Source organism: Silurus meridionalis, chromosome 13 (genome assembly GCF_014805685.1).
Source record: "Silurus meridionalis isolate SWU-2019-XX chromosome 13, ASM1480568v1, whole genome shotgun sequence".
Taxonomy (NCBI): domain Eukaryota; kingdom Metazoa; phylum Chordata; class Actinopteri; order Siluriformes; family Siluridae; genus Silurus; species Silurus meridionalis.
Genome location: NC_060896.1, coordinates 25,497,266 through 25,520,414, shown reverse-complemented (window position 1 = coordinate 25,520,414; position 23,149 = coordinate 25,497,266). Strand labels below are relative to the sequence as shown.

The 23,149-nt window shown below is 35.3% G+C and overlaps 1 protein-coding gene across 4 annotated transcripts in view; it reads right to left on the bottom strand.

Moving 5' to 3' along the window:
- The window catches only part of LOC124396187 (protein mono-ADP-ribosyltransferase PARP6), a 29,181-nt gene extending 6,184 nt beyond the window's left edge, over positions 1 to 22,997 (bottom strand). The window contains exons 1-21 of one of the 4 annotated variants that reach the window (XM_046865241.1): positions 22,644 to 22,997; positions 20,859 to 20,992; positions 19,844 to 19,921; positions 18,844 to 18,938; positions 17,110 to 17,170; positions 16,911 to 17,001; positions 15,689 to 15,755; positions 14,942 to 15,091; positions 13,490 to 13,640; positions 12,621 to 12,752; positions 11,315 to 11,410; positions 10,601 to 10,693; positions 6,464 to 6,589; positions 6,156 to 6,221; positions 4,848 to 4,915; positions 4,685 to 4,733; positions 4,424 to 4,533; positions 4,149 to 4,221; positions 2,539 to 2,608; positions 1,810 to 1,889; positions 1,624 to 1,687 (exon numbers count right to left, since the gene is read on the bottom strand). In XM_046865241.1, the coding sequence (XP_046721197.1) occupies positions 1,624 to 1,687; positions 1,810 to 1,889; positions 2,539 to 2,608; positions 4,149 to 4,221; positions 4,424 to 4,533; positions 4,685 to 4,733; positions 4,848 to 4,915; positions 6,156 to 6,221; positions 6,464 to 6,589; positions 10,601 to 10,693; positions 11,315 to 11,410; positions 12,621 to 12,752; positions 13,490 to 13,640; positions 14,942 to 15,091; positions 15,689 to 15,755; positions 16,911 to 17,001; positions 17,110 to 17,170; positions 18,844 to 18,938; positions 19,844 to 19,921; positions 20,859 to 20,873 (1,735 nt within the window). In that variant the 5' untranslated portion in view covers positions 20,874 to 20,992; positions 22,644 to 22,997. Of the gene's footprint in view, positions 1 to 1,623; positions 1,688 to 1,809; positions 1,890 to 2,538; positions 2,609 to 4,148; positions 4,222 to 4,423; positions 4,537 to 4,684; positions 4,734 to 4,847; positions 4,916 to 6,155; positions 6,222 to 6,463; positions 6,590 to 10,600; positions 10,694 to 11,314; positions 11,411 to 12,620; positions 12,753 to 13,489; positions 13,641 to 14,941; positions 15,092 to 15,688; positions 15,756 to 16,910; positions 17,002 to 17,109; positions 17,171 to 18,843; positions 18,939 to 19,843; positions 19,922 to 20,858; positions 20,993 to 22,643 lie in introns of all 4 variants that reach the window. The other 3 variants (XM_046865243.1, XM_046865240.1, XM_046865242.1) reach the window with 3 other exon arrangements.
- Between the last annotated feature and the right edge of the window lie 152 nt (positions 22,998 to 23,149).

Below are 23,149 nucleotides of genomic sequence, written 5' to 3'. Positions count from 1 at the left end.
AGCTAATAATACACAAAAAAAACTAGTCTTCTTAACAATACACTGGAAAGCAAAAATATTTATCACCATTCAAATCTTTATAGAAAATGATAACATATTAGACACAGAATAGGAATGAAATCTTTCATAGCAGAATGAAGAATGGGCTGTTGTGAACTAAAGTACAATAATAAGAACATTTTGGCCGGGAATTTGCCATAAAATGCTTCTTCTGACTCACAATACGGAGTGTGTTTGGTCACTTCCTGCAGGAAATGATTGTAAGTAGACATTTTGGTCTACACTTGGAAGGTAAAAGCACCAGGGAATAAACTCAGTAAATCTTAAAGCTCTTAAATATAAACTAATCGGACTCGGTAAACAGACCCCTGGACACTGTGCAACTTTTAGATATTTTATGCTTACTGTGCGAGTTCACATAAAAATGAGTGGTCATAATTTATTTTTAGGAATGCAGATAAAACACAATAATATTTATTGCACCTGCAAAATAATCTGCAGGCAAGAAATAATATTTAGTAGAGGAGGAATAATTCATCTCCCACCCAAGTTTACAGTAAAGTCTCTCAAACAGCATGAGACTCGCAAACGACTAAACACTGCAGACTATCTATCTATCTATCTATCTATCTATCTATCTATCTATCTATCTATCTATCTATCTATCTATCTATCTATCTATCTATCTATCTATCTATCTATCATCTGTCCATCCGTCTGTCGGTCTGTCTGTCTGTCTGTCTGTCTGTCTGTCTGTCTGTCTGTCTGTCTGTCCCTCACTTTCTTTATCACTATCTATCTATCTATCTATCTATCTATCTATCTATCTATCTATCTATCTATCTATCTATCTATCTTTTTATCTATCTATCTATCATCTGTCTGTCTGTCTGTCTGTCTGTCTGTCTGTCTGTCTGTCTGTCTTTATGTATGTATGTATGTATGTATGTATGTCTGTCTGTCTGTCCCTCACTTCCTTTCTATCTATCTATCTATCTATCTATCTATCTATCTATCATCTATCTATCTATCTATCTATCTATCTGTCTGTCTGTCTGTCTGTCTGTCTGTCTGTCTGTCTGTCTGTCTGTCTGTCTCTAACGTCCTTTCTCACTATCTATCTATCTATCTATCTATCTATCTATCTATCTATCTATCTATCTATCTATCTATCTATCTATCTATCTATCCCCCCTTTCTCTATCTTTCTCCAAATTATAATGTTAGAACAAATATAAAAGAATAAAAATGAATAAATAAAATAGAAGTGCAGTGAAGTAAATATCAATTCTGAATTTATTTGTGAGTCGCCGGTTGTTTGCTAGATTTTACTGTATGTAAATTTGTGCAGGAAATAAGTTATTCCCCAAAGTTTATGTCTTGACTGCTGATTATCGTATAGTTAGAAATATGATGTTTCATCTGCGTTCCTAAAAATAAATAATGAACACATATGCTGTATGTGTCATTGGCATTTCACTGCTTGTCACACACTGTATGGTTGCGTATGTGACTAATAAATGTTAAAATTAGTTTTTATCTGCCTATAGAAAAACAACATTAGCGTGAAGGTTTAGATTTACACTCAACTAGGACATTTCTAGACACGTTTGCACTACTTACCTTCACAAAGTGCAATGCAGTTTAGATTCCGACTCTGTAGAAATCGTGACTGAATCGGACGACTCTGAAAAGAAAAGAGAAGAAAAGAGAAAAAAATACATTTATACTTAATTTAACTTAGTTTTAATACCTTGGGTACAAAATGAGCCAAATGCATTACATTCCTGGAGATAGTAAAGCTCTTACTTGAGGGATGGTGTTCATACGGTTATAGCGCTGCACCAGTTCATCTTTGGTTGGCATCCGGTGTTGTCCTTTACCCATTCCTGTACACACACACACACACACACACACACACACACATTTACACACACACACACACATACAATAACTGAGCCATCATAACCAATATTTTTATACAGCACTCCCACTAAAGCCCATGCATCACATCATGAAGCATTGATGATGAATGAAAAATGCAATTGAATTAATGGAGCAGGTCCTACAATTAATCACATCAATGAAACATTATTATACCCTAACTACAATAAAACAGTCCACATACTACAGCAGTTATGAGTCCTAACATCCAAAACAGTTATAACACCCATTTGTGTGCACTCTGAGCATCAGCTGGGGAACTTCTTATGTTTTGTTTGGCCTGAGCATGTACACCAATCTTTGTTTATATGCTGTCAATCATGTGGTCAGCTTCTTCCAAGAATTGAGCTTACGACTGAATGTATTTGTCGGTTAAATACATGAAAAAAACGAAAGAAACAACAGTACAAATAGTATAACGAACAAATCCGAAATATGTATACAACAAGACATCATGTAAATGACGTTATGTTTGGACAACACACATTCACGAGCATGGTATAAACAGCACGGCACCGAAAGCACATGATGAGGCATAGGTGAGCACGACAGAGACGCATGGTGCCATGACACGATTCCGGCTGTGAGGCCTACCTGAATATCCAAAAGATATGCTGGAGATGGGGCTGAGATAGATGCCCTTGCCATAGGCTGCCCCATGCAGCTTGGGTTGAAGAGAGGAAGATTGTCTGATATTAGTCTAACTATGTTATATTTTAGTCATGGTTTAAATAAGGTTTCATGTCGACTGTAACTAATCTAATTCAATTTACTAAATCACATCATTGACTTTTACAACTTCATACCTTACAACTCTGAAGTACACTACATAGTTAAATGTATGTGGACACTAACCATCACCCCATAATCTGATCAGACATAACATTATGTTGCTGTTGCTACCAAAACAGTTTCGACTTGTCCTACATTAACAGCATTAACTACTTCAGCAATTTGAGCTACAGGAACTCAGCTGTTGGATCGGACCACACGGGCCAGCCTTCACTCCCCGTGTGCATCGATGAGCCTTGACTCCTGACACCCATTTGTTTGTCGCTGGTTCACCAATTTTCCTTCCTTGGACCATTTTTGATAGATACTGACCACTGCAGACTGAGAACATCCCACAAGAGCTGTAGTTTTGGAGATGCTTTGACCCAATCGTCTAGACGTCGCAATTTGAAAAAACAATTAGACTTCCTCAAATCCTTACGCTTGCCTATTTTTCCTGCTTTTGACACATTTGAGGACAACTTTGAGGACAAAATGTTTACTTGCTGCCTAATAAATATATCCACTCACTAACAGGTGACATGATGAAGACATAATCAGTGTTATTACCTTCACCTGTCCTAATGTTATAATGTCATAATGTTATGCCTGCAAACTGGTGCATAAAATAGAAAGTACAGAATGTTTTCATACATAACATCATTATCATTTTCCTTCCCTGAAACTCAAACCAGTTCCAGAATGGCCTTATCCATCAGGATATGGTTTATCAAGATTGGAGGGGAAGAGCCTGAGTATCCTTAGGGGTCTATCTGAACCCCAATAAACAGCTTTGGGATGAAGAGCAGAGTTAAATTGCACCCCAGACGTCCTCGTCTGACAATCATTGCATGACCTCACTGCTAAATGAACACAAATCCCTAAAGGAAATCTAGACAAATGCCTTCACAGAAGAGTTGAGAATATTAAAAGAGAAGCACTAAATCTGCAATATGTACATTTAAAGTCACATATAAAGTGTGAATAAGGACAGAAACAGAAATATAACAGAATAACCTGCATCTTTTTCCTATGAAGAATAATTCATTGTATTTACTCATTCATTTTTAGTAAACACTTCATCATACATTGGGTTGTTATGGGAATGTTCTCAACATAGACATCAGTCCATTAAAATGTCCTTACATTACATTACATATTGGATGACTGGTTATAATTAAAGACGAGTTGATATTGAACTGGAGTCCTAATCACGGTGTATCCCCATTTCACATCCAGTTTTCCTTCGAACTATTATATTTATTACTTTAGTATGATTGTAAAACATGAACATCACTCTGGAGTGTGTGTAGTCATAAGCATAGCAAACCTCAAAATCTCTTATGACCTGAAACCTGAAAGTAAAATGACATTCGGTACTAGTAAAATGCATTTGTGCCCCAGCAGGCAATCTGTAGCCTGTAGATAGCTACCTGTAATTTGGTATAGGAGGCGTTGACTAGTCCATTTCTCAGAACAGAGTGCCAGTTCTCGATATGTGAACCACTACAATGAGAAGGAATATTCATGTGAAAGCATGTGAATATAATATCTGATTGTATACATTTATGCATAATTACTTCTGCAACTAAAGGTATTTTCTTTCTTTCTTTCCGTCACATTTATCACTGATGTGTTTGGGGTTCTTTTCACACACACACACATATATATATATATAAGCAATAAAAAAATAAATAAAACTGCTCACTGGAATGCAAAGGTGCTACCGTAGAGCTTCTTGGCTGTCCGAAATCGAGCTTCTTTTGCAGGTGGGCTGCTCAGGAGCAAGAACTGATGGGACGTGTGCATAAACTTCAGCTGCTAATTAAACAGATTGTAATGCCCAGACTCAGCAGGTTAAATAAAGTAAATAGCATTCAAGCATACAACATAATTAAATATAAATGTATCATATAATACTAAAATTTCACTCATGCCAGCCTCGAAGAAAAAATCTACCGTAGCATACCCTGCTTAGAGGCAATTTGACGATATGAGATCTGTTACTGGATATTATCCTACAGAAGGCAGAAGAACACAATCAGAAAGCAAATACAAGAGACAGACTAGTATCTGTGTAGTTTAAAAAACTGTGTATGTCTATAACAGCTGAATATATTTATGTCACATACCACTGTAATAAAGGATGAGCCAGGGGGTCGAGTTTATCCATTTGTTTCTTTATCTCCAAATAGGATCCCTGTTATTATACACAGAGCCACAATTACACAAAAGACCACAGACAAATGTCTTTAAACCTTTCGAGTATAATAACAACAAACACCGCCTCATTCCTCATAGTAAAGTTGAACCAAAGAGATATTAACTGATCCCTTGTGTTACAGAAAATTAAACTCTCCTTATACAAGAACACCAAGAAATTCTCCCACACTAGTTATCCTGATAATCGCTGTAAAGACACACTCACTAATTTCATATAGTATTGTGACCCAATGCTCCAGTATCCTAGGAACTATAGACATATTTACTGATGCCTCACACCCACACATCCCTCAGATAATAGGGAAAAATGGCATATTGCGATTATTGTGGTCAATATTGTGAATGCAATATAATAAATGGTATCTTGAGTCCACTTGATTGGTTATCAAGGAAATTGCACACAGATTAGTGATAATGCTGAAATGTGTATTTCTAAAACAATGGGTTTTTCCTAATTTTTTTTTAAGAATATTTAATTTAGCAAATCTTGCACAATTCCTCTTTCTGTTTAGTGTTGATGATCTTAAAGCTGAAATATCGCCATATAACAGCGTTTTTATTTTTATTTTTTTGGCTACCAGTAAAGTGTCGGTCTGCTCTGCATCCATCTACATGTGTTCTCCGCACTGCACACCGGGAAGTCACGTGTCCACACATGCACTTATTTTGTTCATTAAATCACAACATTTGCCGTCGTATAATCGCACAATCCGATATCACGATTGCGATACAATTAACCGTGCCGCACTAAACCAAAACCACACGCATGCATTCCTGATAGCGCAGTAATCAAAAGACATAGTCACTTATTCCTAATAGGAGAGTTTTAGACAACACACACTCACTCATACTATCATAATGCAGTAACACCAAAGTCGTATTCATCCATGTCTCTTAGCAGAGTAATACCAAATACATACTCACTCATCCCTCATTACCAGTAATACCAAAGACACACATCGAAATACATCCTCGACATTTAAAGGACAGTATCTCACACATAGTTACACTATAGACATTCTCATTTAGGATACGGTTACACAAAAGACACTCACAGTTACAGTTACTCACAATAGAATTAAGGCAAAAATAAAAAATGGAAAGTCCAAAGACAGACACATCAAAGTATACCAAAGACAGAAATCTCATGAATGACACTAATTTATCCTTGGAATAGGTACAGCATTAGTATTTATTATTTTATTACTAAACCATACCTGGGTCATTTCCCGTATGGACATAACACTGTCTAGCGCCTTCTGCAGTCTTTCATAATTCTTCTTCTGTGGCCCAGCGTCCATGGAGAAGCATGCGCCATACAAACAGAAACGTAATTAAGTGTAAAACTGCATAGATTGATGAAAATGTCAAGTTTAAAACAAGTTTATCACTAGATCGCATCATATAACACTGATAAATATATATCTACAAATTTGATACGTATTTGAGAGTAAGGACTAGTAATATCATAGCGGAAATTGTAATATACAAACACTAAGTCCATGTTGAGAAGATGGGCAATCACCTTGGGATTAAAAGCGAGGGTTTTGGGATCATTGGGGTCGACTACGGAGGGATATGGTTCAAAGATGATGCTCTTTCTGGGAGACTCTAAAGCAGCTCTGCACATGGCAACTAGAAGATCCACAACCTGTATAAAAAGAGCAAACAGAAAACGGGAACTAGAGTCAACCTGACTTATAGTAATAATGACAGACTGTGTGCGAGGTGGTTTGGGAAAACCAGGCAAATGTTTCTACTTTTGAAAAGGTACTTTGACATATTTAACTGGATTTCATTTATTTAGGTTCATGTATTTGCTTTTACAATGGATGACACAGTAAATGTCGCAGTTCGAAAAAGTTGCTATAGTGTCCATCAGGAAGTCTAATCAATTGAGTGTTTAATGGGATGATGGGCATATACCATCATCACATTCAAATTTAAAGATTTTGTGATGTACAGTACGTAATTATATACAGTAGCACATGCAGTGAAATGGTTCATGATATGACACCGACTGACATAAAATTAAATAAAAATAAAATAAAATAATAATGGATATACAGTAAGTTACAATTATATAGAATAAAAATAGGCTAGAAAATGAAATAGAATTTACTACATAATAAAATATTATATTATTATTATAATTGTATTAATATAATATTTTTGCAGTGAAATCTAATTGCAGTTTACAGTGAAAAAATATATAAATGTATATATATATATATATATATATATATATATATATATATATATATATATATATATATATATACAGAAAATAAAAAGATACTGTATGTTGGAGGATTTACATTTTAGGAAAGCATCATGAAAAAAAATGCGAAAGCACATGTATATTCCATACCAATGCTTAAATGGCCATGAATTTATGATAATCATATTATTAGTGTAAAGAAATTTAGTCAAATACAATAGAAGTATGACTTGTATGTCTTGATGATTATTTTCATACCAATGTTACATGAGCATTGATCACTGAGTTGAGTGAAGAAACAATGATAAGGCTGACTTTTGAGTGAGACACTGATGTGGATGATGCTGATAATAAAATGCTAGAATCGTTTTTTTTTTTTGTTTTTTATAAGTATTGGGTTACATACATACAGCGTGTGGACAAAAGTATCGGAACACCTGACTTTTTCAGCCATATGTGATTCTTCCACAAACCACAAATTTGGAGGCACACAATTGTATAGAATGTCTTTGGATGTGCTAGCATTAATTATTTCCCTTATCCGCTGCAATATAGCACTCACTTCATCCTAATTGGGGTGAGTTGGAACGCTGACTGCACCCCAGGCCTCCTCACCTCACCTACATCAATCCCTAGCTTTACTAATGTCCTTGTGTCTGAATGAGAACAAATCTCAACAAGCACACTCCAAAATCTAGTGGAAGGATGGAGGTTATCAGGGGCTAAATGTAGAATGGGATGTTCAAAAAGCACAAAACAATTATGGACAGGTGTCCACAAACCTTTGTCCATATAATGCATGTATAAGTGATTAGACTGAAACCTTTAAATCATTTTGTTCGCTTGTGTAAAGGGTTTAGGGAAACATATACAAACTAGTTCAGGAACAACTGTATTTAATGCAACTTTGATAGAAAAAGATTTGATTTGCCCTTCAGAAATGAATTCTCCACAGCAGGTGTGACAGATGGAATGAGTCATAGCTACAAGCCAAATGTTCCCTGAATCCATGTTAAATATCACTGCTATGACCACCTCATTAGACGCCTACACATGCTGCATTCAGATGCGTTGTCCTGCCCAGACACACACACAGACACACACACACACACACACACACACACACACACTCACACACCTGTCCTTCATCATTGTACAATCATCGATGACTGGAAAGTGCTTGTTTTTGTGTTTTTCAAGCTGGTGATGTTCATCTGAGCTGTGATTATTATTGTTGTCTGGATCACTTGCAGCACAGTTGGTACTTTTTTAATTTTATTTATATTGTACAATCATTGATTTTCTTATTGAAGATTGTTTTTACATTAAACTGTGAAAGTGCGTATCCATAGCAACCACAAATATGAAGCAAATTTTGAGGAATGTTTGTATAACACTCTTGTTAATAATTAGCTAAACCTGATGCAAGTGTAGAAACAACGTTTTCTTAATTGTGTACATTTAGAGAGGGCTCATAAAGGGCAAAAATATGAACGCTTGTGCAACCTGGTTGCGACTCTTTCACAACCTTTTATTGATTCATGACCAAGTGGTTGGGGACCTCTGGTTTACCTCACATGTATCTGTTCTTTACCTATGAACCTGGATATTGGAGAAACTGTCATGTAATGAGGAAAATGGATGCAAGTGCATAAAATCTAAATGAACCTAGAACAGAAATGTAAAATAGGTACAGAGGTCATGTGACATAGCAAATGAAGGTGCAGTTGCCGGTGGAAAACAAATATTTTGCCATAATCCTGTAAGAGTATGTCCATCTGAATTTACACCTGCAATCTGCAATTAGTTCTCATGTGCAATAATGAAAAAAAGAAAATAGCTTATACCTGTGGTTGGATTTGATATTGTCATAGCATGATCGATCATTTAATGTGCATAAAGTACTTTATAAGGGGTCAAAATCTGAAATTTTAAATGATTATTTTTGAGTTTGTTTTGTACATTTATGTAAAACCCTGCTCTTAGTCGATTCAAAATACAGCACACATGATGTTAACAATGCAAAATCAAACCACGATGGATGGAAAGAGGCACTTATCAAGAGAAAACGCTCAAAGTTTTCCTTACAAATCGATTACTAATATAAGATTTTGTGATAAAAATGGCAGCTCTGCAGCTATTCTTCCTGTTTGTTGCGGAGTTTTGCATTTCTGATGTGTTAGATATTATTTTATTGTATAGGAAGGAAAAATTTTACAAATTACTTTATTTTAAGGTGTAAGGGTGTTTATTTCTAATAATAAGCAATAGATAACAAACTACACAGACCATATACTTGAGCTGAGGTAGAGACACACTATAAAATATTGCTCCATTAAAAGTAAAAGTGCTCCCATTAAACTTCCACTTGAGTAAATGTACAAAAGTATTTGTCCTCAAATGTACTTAAGTATCCAAAGTACTATGATTTATTATGGCTATAATGTTCCTATTATAATTTTTGTCACAAGACTCTTCTCTTAATCAACTCAGTTTATGTGAAAAGACTCTTATGTGACTCTCAGCACACTGATCTATTATTAGAATGATATTAATGATTTTAACACTGATTGATCTATGAAATTATCATGAGCTCAAAACCTTCTTTTCAACTATTTAAAAAAAATCACACAAATAAGGTCGCGGGTGTTGTGGCGAGTTCGAGTCTGGAGTTTCTTTCATCATTTATTCCTCTCTAAATGTTCTGCTTGCTGTTGAACTGATGCTGATCTGTATATTGGTGATAAGTAGATACACCAAGCGCCAATCGAAACAAGTTCATAAAAGAGCGAACGCTCGACTCTGATTGGTGGATGTTGCCCTGTGCTTTAGTTTTCATCCACTCATAAATAAAAAGGAACGAATGATTTCGCAAAACATAGTTGAGAAAAAGTAAGATATTAGACTTTGAAATGTAGTGAAATTGAAGTAACTTTAACCCCCAAAAGGAAATACTTCAGTAAAATACAGATGTGCGAAAAAGCTAGCGAATTACATTTACTTTGTTACTGTCCGCCACTGCTAATAAGACATTGAAGTGTATTTGTGTGAAACGTGTCATGTATGCTGTTGGCATTAACACATTGGCAAGTAGCCTATGGTATAATAGCAATGAATCGAATTTCTCTTCTTTTTTTTATCAAAAAGGTCAAAGTAAAAACATTTATCAGTAAGGAGAGGGATCCTGCATGCAGGTTTAAATCTGTTCATGGTCCCTTTGTTTGCATAAGGACATCATAAAGAAAAATCAGGCTTGGAATGAAGTAATTGAGATGCTTAGTGCCCTGCTTGAGTGAATATTGCTAGTACAGAGCTGCTGATCTGTAAATGATACCTTATTTTTCAGCAAAAAAAAAAAAAAAAAACAAACTCTAAACAATGCACACAGAGCATCCTAGACAAGTGCGTGTGAAAACTGTTAACATGTATGTGTTTGAGTACCTCAGCTCCTGTAGCCACCTCTTCGGCTGCACCTGACATCACTCCCAAAGTGTAAAATGAGAACACACACAGCTCTCTGGTGCATACTGCAGGCTAGAAAAAAAAGATCACCACAGCTATCAGAGAAACACAATACGCTCCTATCATTAATTATACAATACAGCACTTTACAGTGATGAATAGGACGAGGGTGGAATGTCTCTTTCTGTGTGAGTGCCATATGGAGGTGCTACATTCGTAAACAATTCGTTTGAGTGAATGAAGCTTTCTCATTCAATTCAACATTCTGAAACCTTTTTTTTTCTACGCTGAAAGCCCAATTTGAACATGTGACTGCTTTGCTTGCATGTCATTGGTTGATTTAACCCATTGAAAAAAAAACATGGCGCTGGTACTAAATCAACTGAATGAACTACACAAACAGATAACTGTTGGTCATGATTTATATTAACATTTGGTAGAGCTTTTATCCAGAGCAATGCTTATACAACTGAGCAGCTTGGGGTTGCTGGGATTTGAACTCACAACCTTTCAACCAGATGTCTAACATCTAACCACTGAGCTACCACTAATGAAATTAGACTACAAAAAATTCATTTTGGTGACCAGAATGGAGTCACTGGAATTAATCAGAATGAACACCGCTAGTGTGTGTGTGTGTGTGTGTGTGTGTGTGTGTGTGTGTGTGTGTGTGTGTGTGTCTGTGTTTGGTACCTTGAGCATAGAGCCATTCTGAAAGACGTGCTGCTCATCACACACCACGCAGTACTCATTCAGGGTCGGGATGCGCTGCTCAGAATACTTCATTATCTGAAAGAGGAAGAGAAGAAGAAGAATAAACTTGCTGCTGCTTTGAGACGGTGTTCATTGTTAAAAGCGCTATACAAATAAAAATGAATTGAAAAATGAATAAACAAGTGGATGACTAACTTACACCTGCACTTATTACAAATACATAAGAAATATTAAGTAGATTTAAAGGTGCAGTCTGTACACTTTTGATGTACCTTTTGATCAGGAATTAGTTGTACTTGAACGCTAATTCAGAAAAGATTTTTCCCACTGAAGAAATTTAATTAAAGGAAAAAAATGTTTGTGGTTGTGTTTTTTCATTGACATGCTGGTTTCTCCCAAAAAATTGTATTTAGAGAAAGCAATCAAAGTTAGATTTTGGATTGATATTTTTGTTTGTAGGTATACATGGTGTTTGTAGGTGTGTGTGTGTGTGTGTGTGTGTGTGTGTGTGTGTGTGTGTGTGTGTGTGTGTGTGTGTGTATATATATATATATATATATATATATATATATATATATATATATATATATATATATATATAAAACTTGATGTAAAAAGAAACTATTGGAGATACTGTGGAGATAATGTCTTAAAACTTTATTCTACAAAAAAAATTATGTAAAGAAATAACTATTTGAGATTTAACCAAAAACACCTGTTCTTTAATTACATAGAGAGGAAGAGAGAGAGAGAGAGAGAGAGAGAGAGAGAGAGAGAGAGAGAGAGAGAGAGTGAGACAGAGACAGAGACAGAGAGAAAATTCATTAATTAATTAATTTGTTTTATATGTATGTAAATATGTAAATAAATGTTTTTGTTGTTTTGTTTGAGGGAGATGTTAAAGAAAAATATTTTTTTGAGATTTTGTTGATTTCTTTAGCAATGTGCCTTTCATGTATTGTTTTGTACATCTGCACTGACTACATTATTGTTCTACAACATGTGTTCGGGTCGATTTCACATCACAAACACACAGATGAGTAAATTGTGGGATATCCACGATAATGCTGCACGTCACTGATGATTCTGACAGATTTATGACAAATCATCAATTTTGCAAGGTGAAACATGCACATGAGTGGATGCACGCATTTTAGACTTGTTGAGTTCACAGTTCATCAGCACAATAACATGAATGAAATCCATCAGATGAAGTGATTAGTCTATTTATGTATGAAGTTTTGTACTGATTTTTTTGGTTGTAAAGCTTGAACCAAGATGGTACCTGCACTAAGAAACCGTACTCCAGAGTGGGGATGTTCTTGCAGTGGCCGCCCGCCTGGGATGAGAAAAACAATTCAATCAGCTGCCGCGTGGTAATCTGCGCCGGGGCCCTGCCCGCCGGGACTGCCACAGTCTGATGGGTCAATGGAGACAAAGCATTATGGGAAAGGGCGCCAGCCAGCCAGCCACGCTAGGCAGAGGCAGACGAGGGGGGAGACAGGCTTCAGGAAGGGGGACCTGTGGTGGCTTTAAAATCATCTTCTGTCAAAATGGCTTCATTGTAACTGAATTTCAGCTGCAAAGAACCATTTGATTGGAAACGCTCGGCTTCGCAAAATAGCACTGTAAGAACCTTTTCAGTCAGTTTCAAACAACAAATAAAGAATGATCATTATAATATACATAAAGGACATTATAGAATAAAGAAACATGACTTTATAACAAATATAATAGCAAATCCAAAATCATGACCATTAAACCACATAAAAAAGAGCACCACAGCAAAACCACAAACATCATCAACGAATCAAAAACCTCACAGAAACAGAGAGAGAGAAAAAATCAAACGCAAATATGGAAACACAAAAGCAAAACTGAAACCTTTACACTTTTACCATGTATTTTAGATTTCCTAAACATTTGGAATCCAAAGTGTACCAGACAACCAGTGTATAACCAGTGTACACTATTTTTAATTAATCTCTCAATGCGTTAGACCTGTGATGCTATTCTTTTAAACAATGTTAGCTTGCTTATCTGACAAATAAGAATTGGAAGCGTTACATGGCTGCATTTCAATTGTTTGTTGTAATTCAGCATAATGGGTGAAGTGTGAGGTGTTCATGAGTCATGAATAGGCTGCTATCTGACCTGGCTATTTGGGGGATAACTGAACAGCTCCCCCTTCGGGTTCTTCATGGTACAGGAGATGGATCGATTCATAAGACGAGTCATTCTCAGCTCAGGCACGTTCAGTTTCCCCTTCAGCGCCGTGTCCTGGATCAGGGGAAAACTGGGAGATCTGCAGCCAATATAGAGACATTGGGTATGAAGAATGATCAGGATTATAAAAATAATATCAGAATCTATAGCATTATCCTGTAATGCAGTGATGGTTTTTATCATAATCATTGGAATCTTGTCAATTAAAGAAATCTTTTCAACACAATAGTGTTGTGATGTTACCATCACTAATAATAATCATGATGCACTATATAGGCAGAAGTCTATGGACACCTGACCATAAGATTGTATGTGCTTTTTGAACATTTCCATCCACATTTAGTCCCCATTTGCTTTTATAATAACCTCCATTCTTCTGGCCATATGTTCCACCAGATTTTGGAGTGTGCTTGTTGAGATTTGTGCTCATTTGCTCACAAGAGCATCAGTGCAAACATCAAGACTTTTTCTAAAATCAGAGCAGACCCTGTCAGCATGTCATCCCAAAAATCTCCTAGAAGAAGGGGACAGCTTGTCAAATTAACTTTGAAATTCAGAAATCAAAACAGGACTTTATAGTTATGGATTTTTTTTTTTACAATATTACATCTAGATATTATTTACAGTACAGTGGAATCTCGGAGCTCGTGAGGGTTAGGGACCAAGACCGGTCGCGAGTTCTGAATTCGCGAGACCTTTTGATACGCCCCTTCCAACCCAGTAAAAACCCAAAGAACACTATACGAAATCGATTCAAATGAGTAAATAACACTATTTCACTCCATACATAATAAAAATAGTTTTAAAGCATTTTTTAGACAATTTTAATGAGATAAACCTTGATTAGAAATGTTAAAACTAGCGTTTTGAGCAGCTCGCGGTTGCTCACGAGCCGATCTGAATGAGAGTCGCTGGTCGGAATGAAAGTCGCCAGCATGCGAGGTCGCGAGCGCTGAGGCCGCGAGCTCAGAGGTTCCACTGTATATACATATTATATTATATATTATTATATTACATATATACATGTCTAGAGCATTCTCCAAGTAATTCTAAATGGTGCAAAAATGTTTAGGTTTGACCGGTAAGTCATGTTTATTTATGATGTAATGATTGGCCCTATTGAGAGGGCCAGTAATCGTCAAAAGGAGAGGACGTGTATCCGGGCAGGACAAGTGACAAGCACATTGTACACATTGTTTCTCTGTGTCTGGTTTTGCTGTTAAAACATCGCCTGTGGTCAGTACTATGTTGTATCTGTGTACAGTTTATATGCTGTATGTTCTCCACTTAATTTACAAATACAAATGGAAACACACCAAATTGCATGATAATGACAATGTAGTAAAATATAAAAAAATGAATTAGAAACAGATGTCATACTTAGGGATGGGGGAGAAGATGCTGAGGCCTGCACGAAACTTCTTTATAGTCCCTCCAGCCTTAAACCAGCTGTGTCTCTTCTCCTGCTGAACTTTCAGGAACTCATTACTCAGGTGTTTCCATTGCTGGGAGATGAAGGTGCTGAGGATCCTGAAGCATTAAACACATTTTGTACTTTTGTATATTGTAAAACATGAAAAAGTTTTATTGGTGATATTTCGTATTTCTAAGGAATTTATATTAATTTGGGAATTTTTTTCAATTTTTAAATGGGATGCAAATAAATAAAGAGCAGAAATAAGGTATTATGAAAAGCTCATCAATAATGTCCTTGTATATTATCATTAAGCATTTTAACACACACACACATCCACTATTCAAATTATTTAAACTATGAACCTGTTTCACAGACGTTCCACATCATTTTAAAAAAGGTAAAAAATCCAAAATTCAAAAAAATGTATGTCTGTAATTTTTTTTTAAATACATACAAATTTCAACTAATGAACTTGGGCATTGAGAGTAACTCTGTTTTGCATCAGGTCACCTTATTATCTTCCCAGTGCATTTTATTTCCTATTTACTTAGTAATGACTGTATAATGCAAGAGTATGTGAATAGAATATGATAGAATGTAAGCCAGGCATCCGGATAATTGAAAATGTTAAAGATAAGGAATGTAATTTAATGTACACAAAGTGAAAAATGCTGCCAAACTCTGTGCTGTCAAATTTTAAGATGTCTTACTTCTTCAGTTGAAGTCCGAGGCTGAATCCATCTTTGTTAGAAGGTTGAAATACGTCGACTGAGGGCTCTGCAACAGATTTAGTTATACTATAATGTAGCAAACACAAAAGAAACGGACCAAATAGCAAAATATGATAATATGTACCACCATTAGCATGGGTAATTAAGAAGGTGGTAGCTTAATAGTTAAGACATTGAACTTGAACTTCAAATTCCAGCCACACCAAGCAGCCACTCCTTGGGCCCCGGAGCAAGGTTCTTAACCCCATAGATGCTCATCTGTATAAACAAGCTAAATGTAAGTCCCTCTGGATAATGACATCTGTCAAATGCTGTAAATGTCCAATAATTCTTCTGTACTTAAAGGTCAAATCATGATCATGTTTCAAATGTTTGGTGTAAAATTCACCACATTTGGGTTCACGAACACATTTCAAATGTTCGAAGCTCATCAACATGGAACAATATTGACTTTTCTTTCTGTAAAAATCAAGTTACTTTGCCAATTTGTTACGTTCTTGATGATTTTCTGACTAATTATTTGTTATTAAGACCATTAAAAACGTCAGGATTTGTCAGTTATTGCCCAGCAGTGTATGTATAAACTGTATATACATTTAGATGCCAGTTTATTGCCCTACATTTAAACTAGCAGTTGATTCTAATGCATGCATCATCTTCTGAACATGTCAGAGATCTTTTGTCAATAATTTACCATGTAACCTCCAGAAACATAATATACACCAATCAGGCATAACATTATGACACTATAACATTATGACAGGTGAAGTGAGTAACACTGATTATCTCTTCATCATGGCACCTGTTAGTGGGTGGGATTTTATTAGGCAACAAGTAAACATTTTGTTCTCAAAGTTGACGTGTTCGAAGCAGGAAAAATGGGCAAGCGTAAAGATTTAAACAAGTTTGACAAATTGTGACGACTAGACGAACTGTCAACAGCAAGCATAGCACATGCTGTCAAACCTGGAAGCGTAAAACTTACAATTCTATTAATTTTTTTGAAAAATTTGCCAAATATTAAAACCTTATTTTGATCTAAACTTATTTCTCAGAAAGGACGATTGGTGAACCGTATTAGCACCAGACTTGAGACTTGCCTGATCTCAACATTATTGAGCATCTTGTACAGTTCACACACAGACAAATTCATGCTGCTCTAAAAATAGCAGTGTATTCAGGTACTGTACTTGCTGCTTACCAGGTCCATCCAAATACTGCGAGAGGGAGAAGCGGAGGCGCAGGATGATGGGCTCTGTTCGAATGACCTTCCATGCTGTCGCAACTTCCTCCTACAAATGACATATAGCAGAATACCAAGTACTCAGGACAAAACACCATGAGCACTTCTGCTTATTTTATTTTATTAAAACTGTGACCATTAGAGGAGAATTACATACATCTAGGAAGCTGATGTTGATATGGAGGTCGATATCCACATCATCAATTGTGCCATATTCTCTGTTTGGTTTAGAAACACAATAAATACAATGATGGGTTTTTAGCTTATATTCAGATGCTTATATCATAATAAAGAGATGTTTTTCTTGTAATGATCAGATGCTTTTCTTGGGATAATGAAATGCTTCTTTTTAATAAGATGTTTTTATTTCTGGTTATAATGAGATGCTTTTCTTCTAAAATTGAGATCTTTAAATTTTTTCGTCAAAATTAAACAAATTGTTCATAACAATTAAACATTTACTCATACAGTAATAGCAAGAATTTTTTTTTTAATAATAAGATTATATCAGTAACAATTTACAATAAGAGCTCACAAGTAATCATGCACTAATACCGCAATTAATCCCTGCTTAAACATGACGAGTCAAGGCATGTACTTATCGTGAATGAATTAATGTACTAATCACAAATAAAAGCCTGACCTTTGCAAGAGCATAAGTCTTGTGAGGTCAAGTTGTGTGAATAACGACCATGTCAGTACATGTTAAAAGTTAAGTAACAAATCTGATAATATTGGTACCCTTAGTAAATATGAGCAAAGAAAGCTCTGAGAAAATATTTCAGAGCTTTCTTTGCTCATATTTACTAAGGGTACCAATATTATCAGATTTGTTAATTAAGAGAAACAGGATCTGATACAGTGCCTTAATCATATGCAGAGTTCACCTGTTTTTAGGAAATTCAGACTTTGTAGGTACTTGTAAATAATGTATTATTTGTTCGAATAGTGTTTTTGTTTGTATGTTTTGCTTTACTACTGAGTAGCCACTTCCCAAGTGTATTCAAGTGTATTAGTCATTGCCCAATAGAATTTGGCCTATGTGTTACTTCCCAAGTGTATTCAAAAATGGAAAATATCATGGGAATAACCTTCTAATATATTTTACTCATAGATCCATATGTATGCTAATAATTGTGCCACACATGTTTAATACATATTTTCAAATATAACTGTGTTGTGTATGTAATTGTTCAATGAGAGCTGAGCATTTCTGTGCTTATTTTTTTTAATGAAAGCTCAAACTGGTTAATATTAAAGACAAAATTTGATTACTTTGCTCATATTTATAAGTATGGCAATGATAGTGGAGGAAATATTATACATACACATAAAATGATGTATAGAAATGTATAGAAATAGTAGCCTATTTCCTAATTAGTTACTTTAACCTGCAAATTTGATATAATTGGCTATAAATTATAAATTTAATTTACATATAATTTTTTGTTATAATATAATATATCTGTATGTTACACATTTATTTGTCAGTTGCTATTTCCTAATTAGTTACTTTAAACTGCGAATTCAATATAATTGGCTATAAAATATAAATTTCATTTACCGGAACATATAATTTTTAGTTGTAATAAAATATATTTGTATGTAATACTTTTAGTTCCCAATTTCTATTTCCTAATTAGTTACTTTAACCTGCGAATTTGATATAATTGGCTATAAACTATTAATTACATTTACATATAATTTTTTGTTATAATAAAGTATATCTGTATGTAACACTTTTAGTTGCCAGTTGCTATTTCCTAATTAGTTACTTGAACCTGCGAATTCAATATAATTGGCTATAAATTATCAATTAAATTTACATATAATTTTTATTCTAATTAAAATATATCTGTACGTTGTTGATCAAGGATCCATCTTACGCTACCTGACTGATATTGCACTATCCGTGTAAATGTCTTTTACAGCCTCGATGTCAGCATCCAGTTGGGGATGGCGATACAGATCAGCCGCACAGCTCCCCTGTGTGATGAAAAATGAAAAGAACATTTCATTATAACACTAAAGCTACATAACTTTACTCTACAACTTTCTACAGCAGGTATCCCCATGTGCTGTATTAAGTTCACAGAGTTCCCTCAGGTTGTTGGTTTTTTAAATTATGAATTTGGGTCTTGTACAGATCATGTCAATTATATATTTTATATTCTGTACATGTTTGGAAATCCTGAAGTCATCGAATTTATTATGAATTTATTTAACATTATATTACATTATCGTAAATGATATTCTAACAAGGCTGAATTCTTACTGATCTTTTCTAGGAGCTTATAAACCAAATAAATTATGCAGTGAATTTATTGACTATTTTAATTTCAAGACATGAAATAAAATTTAAAGTTGCAGAATGAATGAAACTAAGTGAAGCATCTGTGTTATAATAATTATACAGTTTGTCAGTCGTGTAATTAGAACTTGACAACTACTAACACATTCACTGGCTTTATACATATCATATTTATACTTACATTTTAAATACAATTTTTTTTTACTTCTTTTTGTTTTTACTTTTAAATATGAAATGCACTTTAATTCTACAGCAAGACAGTTTGATTAAATTCAGGTCTTTGCTATCGTTCTGCAGTTGATTTGTTTTCTGACCTGTCTCATGTTTTCTAAGATCAGATTGCAAACTCTTGTCTTTTGCAAGACAAGTATTTTGTTTAAAGAGCTAACTTCCTCAGTGTTTTGCTAGTTCCTAGTTCGCACAGATTATCTGATGTTAATTATCTACGATTACAGATTTTCTTTCCTTGCCAGTATGTTGACTCTGAATATTGGAAAGCCATTCAATGTAATCAGGTTAAGCTTAAATATTTACAAATAAAGACTAATTCTTTAACTTGCTTCTGGTGTTTGCTGTTTACCTGAATTCCATAGAGGAACTGCTCAGGCTCATTCTCTCCATCTGATTCCTCATCTGTCCAGCACTGACCTTTGATGTCCTGCATTATTTTAAACACAAAATTTTATTATACCGCATCTAAAGACATCCTATACAATTGTGTGCCTCCAGATTTGTGGTAACAGATTGGAGAAGAATCATAATGCAGGGAAGGTCAGGTGTCCCAATTCCTTCGCCATATAGTGTATTACTGTTTATGGCTGACAGAAGTGGAGTCTGATTTGGTCTTTTGCATTTGTCGCTCAAGTTTTGACATGTTATGCATTCTGAAATGGTTTTCTGCTCAACACAATTGTACAGCGTTGTATGCTGAGTTACTATAGCCCTTCTAGGCCATTCTTTATTGACCAAACTGATTTGTAGTCAGGAATCTGAGTCATAGAAATACTCAAACCAGCCTGACTGGCACCAACTATCATGCCACGGTCAGAAGCGATGAGATAAATTTTTCCCCCGTTTTGACGGTTGATGGGAACTTACCCTGAAGCTATTGACCTGTACTAGTGTGATTTCATGCATTGTGCTGCTGCTTCATGAAATGCTAATTTCATAATCGTACAAATTAGTAGGTATGCATGTGATAATAATAAAGAATGGGAATTTGTGGTATATTAAAGGACAATAGAGCAAATGCTTTTCTGGTACACCAATGAAGATGCCTTTATCTGCTTTTCTTCATCAATGACCTTGGATAAAGTCAAGTCAAGTCAAGTCAAGTTTATTTCTATAGCGCTTTTCACAACAGACATTGTCTCAAAGCAGCTTTACAGAAATCAGCAGTCAAAGTGAATCGTGTGCATTTATCCCTAAAGAGCAAGCCGTGGCGACTAAACCAGACAGATGGATAAACCATCTGTCACTATCTTCAAGGCATTGAGTAAAGTCGATCCGAGAGCCAACAACTCAGAAAGCTGTAAGCCACATTCTATACACATGACCCCTGATCAAACCCGAGCTAATTAAAAATGCAGTTTTACCATTGGATCAGTCATTTAGAGATGAAGCTCTGACAGGTTTGGACTGTTTCCATCCATTTCACATCAAACACCCCGAAGGCATGGAATATACTGCTTCAATGGAGTCTAAAGCTCTGCAGCTTCTGTGTGAAGAACTGTGGAGAGAAACAACATTGTAAAGCACAGGAACCTAAAAATAGCCTCGAATGACATCTCATTATTTTAGAGGGAAGTGTATCGAGCTCACATTGCGGCTGATTTAATACGATGACAGATCCTCGGCTTTCGTTTACCAATCAGCATTTTTGATTCTGAACTTGTTTTTCTCTGTTCTGCTTTATCACACACACTTTACAATCGCTCTCCATCTCTGACTTTGCTTGATCATCGACTCTGCACCTTACCATGTATCTTAGCAACCACCATTTCTGGCTTGTATAACTGTTTCATGAATCATGCCGGAGTGTGTGGGTGAGAGGCTGTGTGTGTGTGTGTGTGTGTGTGTGTGTGTGTGTGTGTGTGTGTGTGTGTGTGTGTGTGAGTGTGTGTGTGTGTGTGTGTGTGTCTGTGTCTGTGTCTGTGTGTGTGTGCATTTTTATTAGCAATTATTTTATTACTAAAGAATATAGCTAATTGTTAAAAAAAAAATAACACATAAGATTATATCTATATTATATGCTTATAAATATTATATAATTATTATATAATTATATTATATAGTTATTCTATAACTTTATAGCATTTCTATAGCAAAAAACAAATAGAAAAACCCAAAAAGTAGGTATTAATGAATTGGAGAGTGACAAAATTGGAGACATAATTTAATGTAAAAAAAAAAACAATTCTCCAAAAATGTGAAACAATTTTAAAGGTTTATTGCTCAACTGTTTATCATTTTGACCTCAGACCCAATATGATTATGTATAAGTAAAAAAGAATTGCTTATTTCAAAGTAGAACTATGTGATTTAATATGATTTATACCACAGATATATTATATTAGGATATATTAGGATATTTACAAAAATTTGAGCCATCTATGATTCCAATCAATAACAATATCTTAATTATCTCAAGCAATTAAAAACTATTCGCTTAACACTGCTTCTGTGACGATTATTTGAGCTGAAAAATTAAGAATTCAGAGGATGTTTTGATCCTAAAAATCTAATCTAATTAAAATTATATTTGTCAAATACACATTCATACAGAGTACGAAGTGTAGTGTAATGCATTTTACGCTGTCCAACATGTAAACATGAAAATAGAAACAAAAAATAAAAATTAAATGAAGTATAAAAGTATATATATATATATATATATATATATATATATATATATATATATATATATATATATATATAGAGAGAGAGAGAGAGAGAGAGAGAGAGAGAGAGAGTGAGAGAGAGAATTGGACCAGATGTTAAAGGTTTTTATGCAAATGCAAAACACGTTATGTCTGTTTGGCTTCGTAAAGGTGCCAAAACAATTTTTTTATTAATCTTGAATCGGAGATTTGATATAACACTAAATACACAAACGCTGCACATTTCTTTACACCATGTTTGGATCTACCTTTATGCATGTCCTCAGATTTGGGTTTAATTTCTCTAATTGAGCAGCATCCTGTCCTTCTGCCTCCTCCATGTCCTTGACACGACATCAACTATCCTCACACATCATACCTCTGACAGGTTTGCATCACATACCGATGGATTCTATACACCACATCATGAATGCTTGCAAAGCTAAAGGCCACCCCTCCCCCCATAATTCTCTCCTCCTCTTTCATCCCTGTATCACTTACCTTGATGGAAAAAAGATGGAGGGACAAGCTCTTTGCAGTCCCCTTTGCATCAATGGACTTTTCCACCAGTGATGCGTCCTCCCCTCTTCTCTTGGTTTACAGGCGCCTTCTGAAGGAGAGCATCCAATGCCTGGGCACAAAAAATGAAAAATGAATTGAGGACGTAACTTCCGTTTTCATGCTGTTTGACACTGATTTTCCCTTTCTGGCTTCATCCAAATGTGTGTTTGAATGTGTGTGTGCGTGTGTGTGTTTATCTGTTGCAGATCTCTGCTTCCAGTGCTGGCTTATTCTTTGCCTGACAACACGAAGCAGGCTGAGCATGCGCAGCATGAGCAAGGCTCCAAGATCATGTGATCTACAGCTGACCGGCTAAGGGGAAAGAAAAAGAATCTCTCTCTCTCTCTCTCTCTCTCACACGCATACTTCCTCCCTCCCTCCCTCCCTCCCTCCATCTCTCTCTCTCTCTCACCACTATCATGTCGCAATTATAGAAACCATCAATA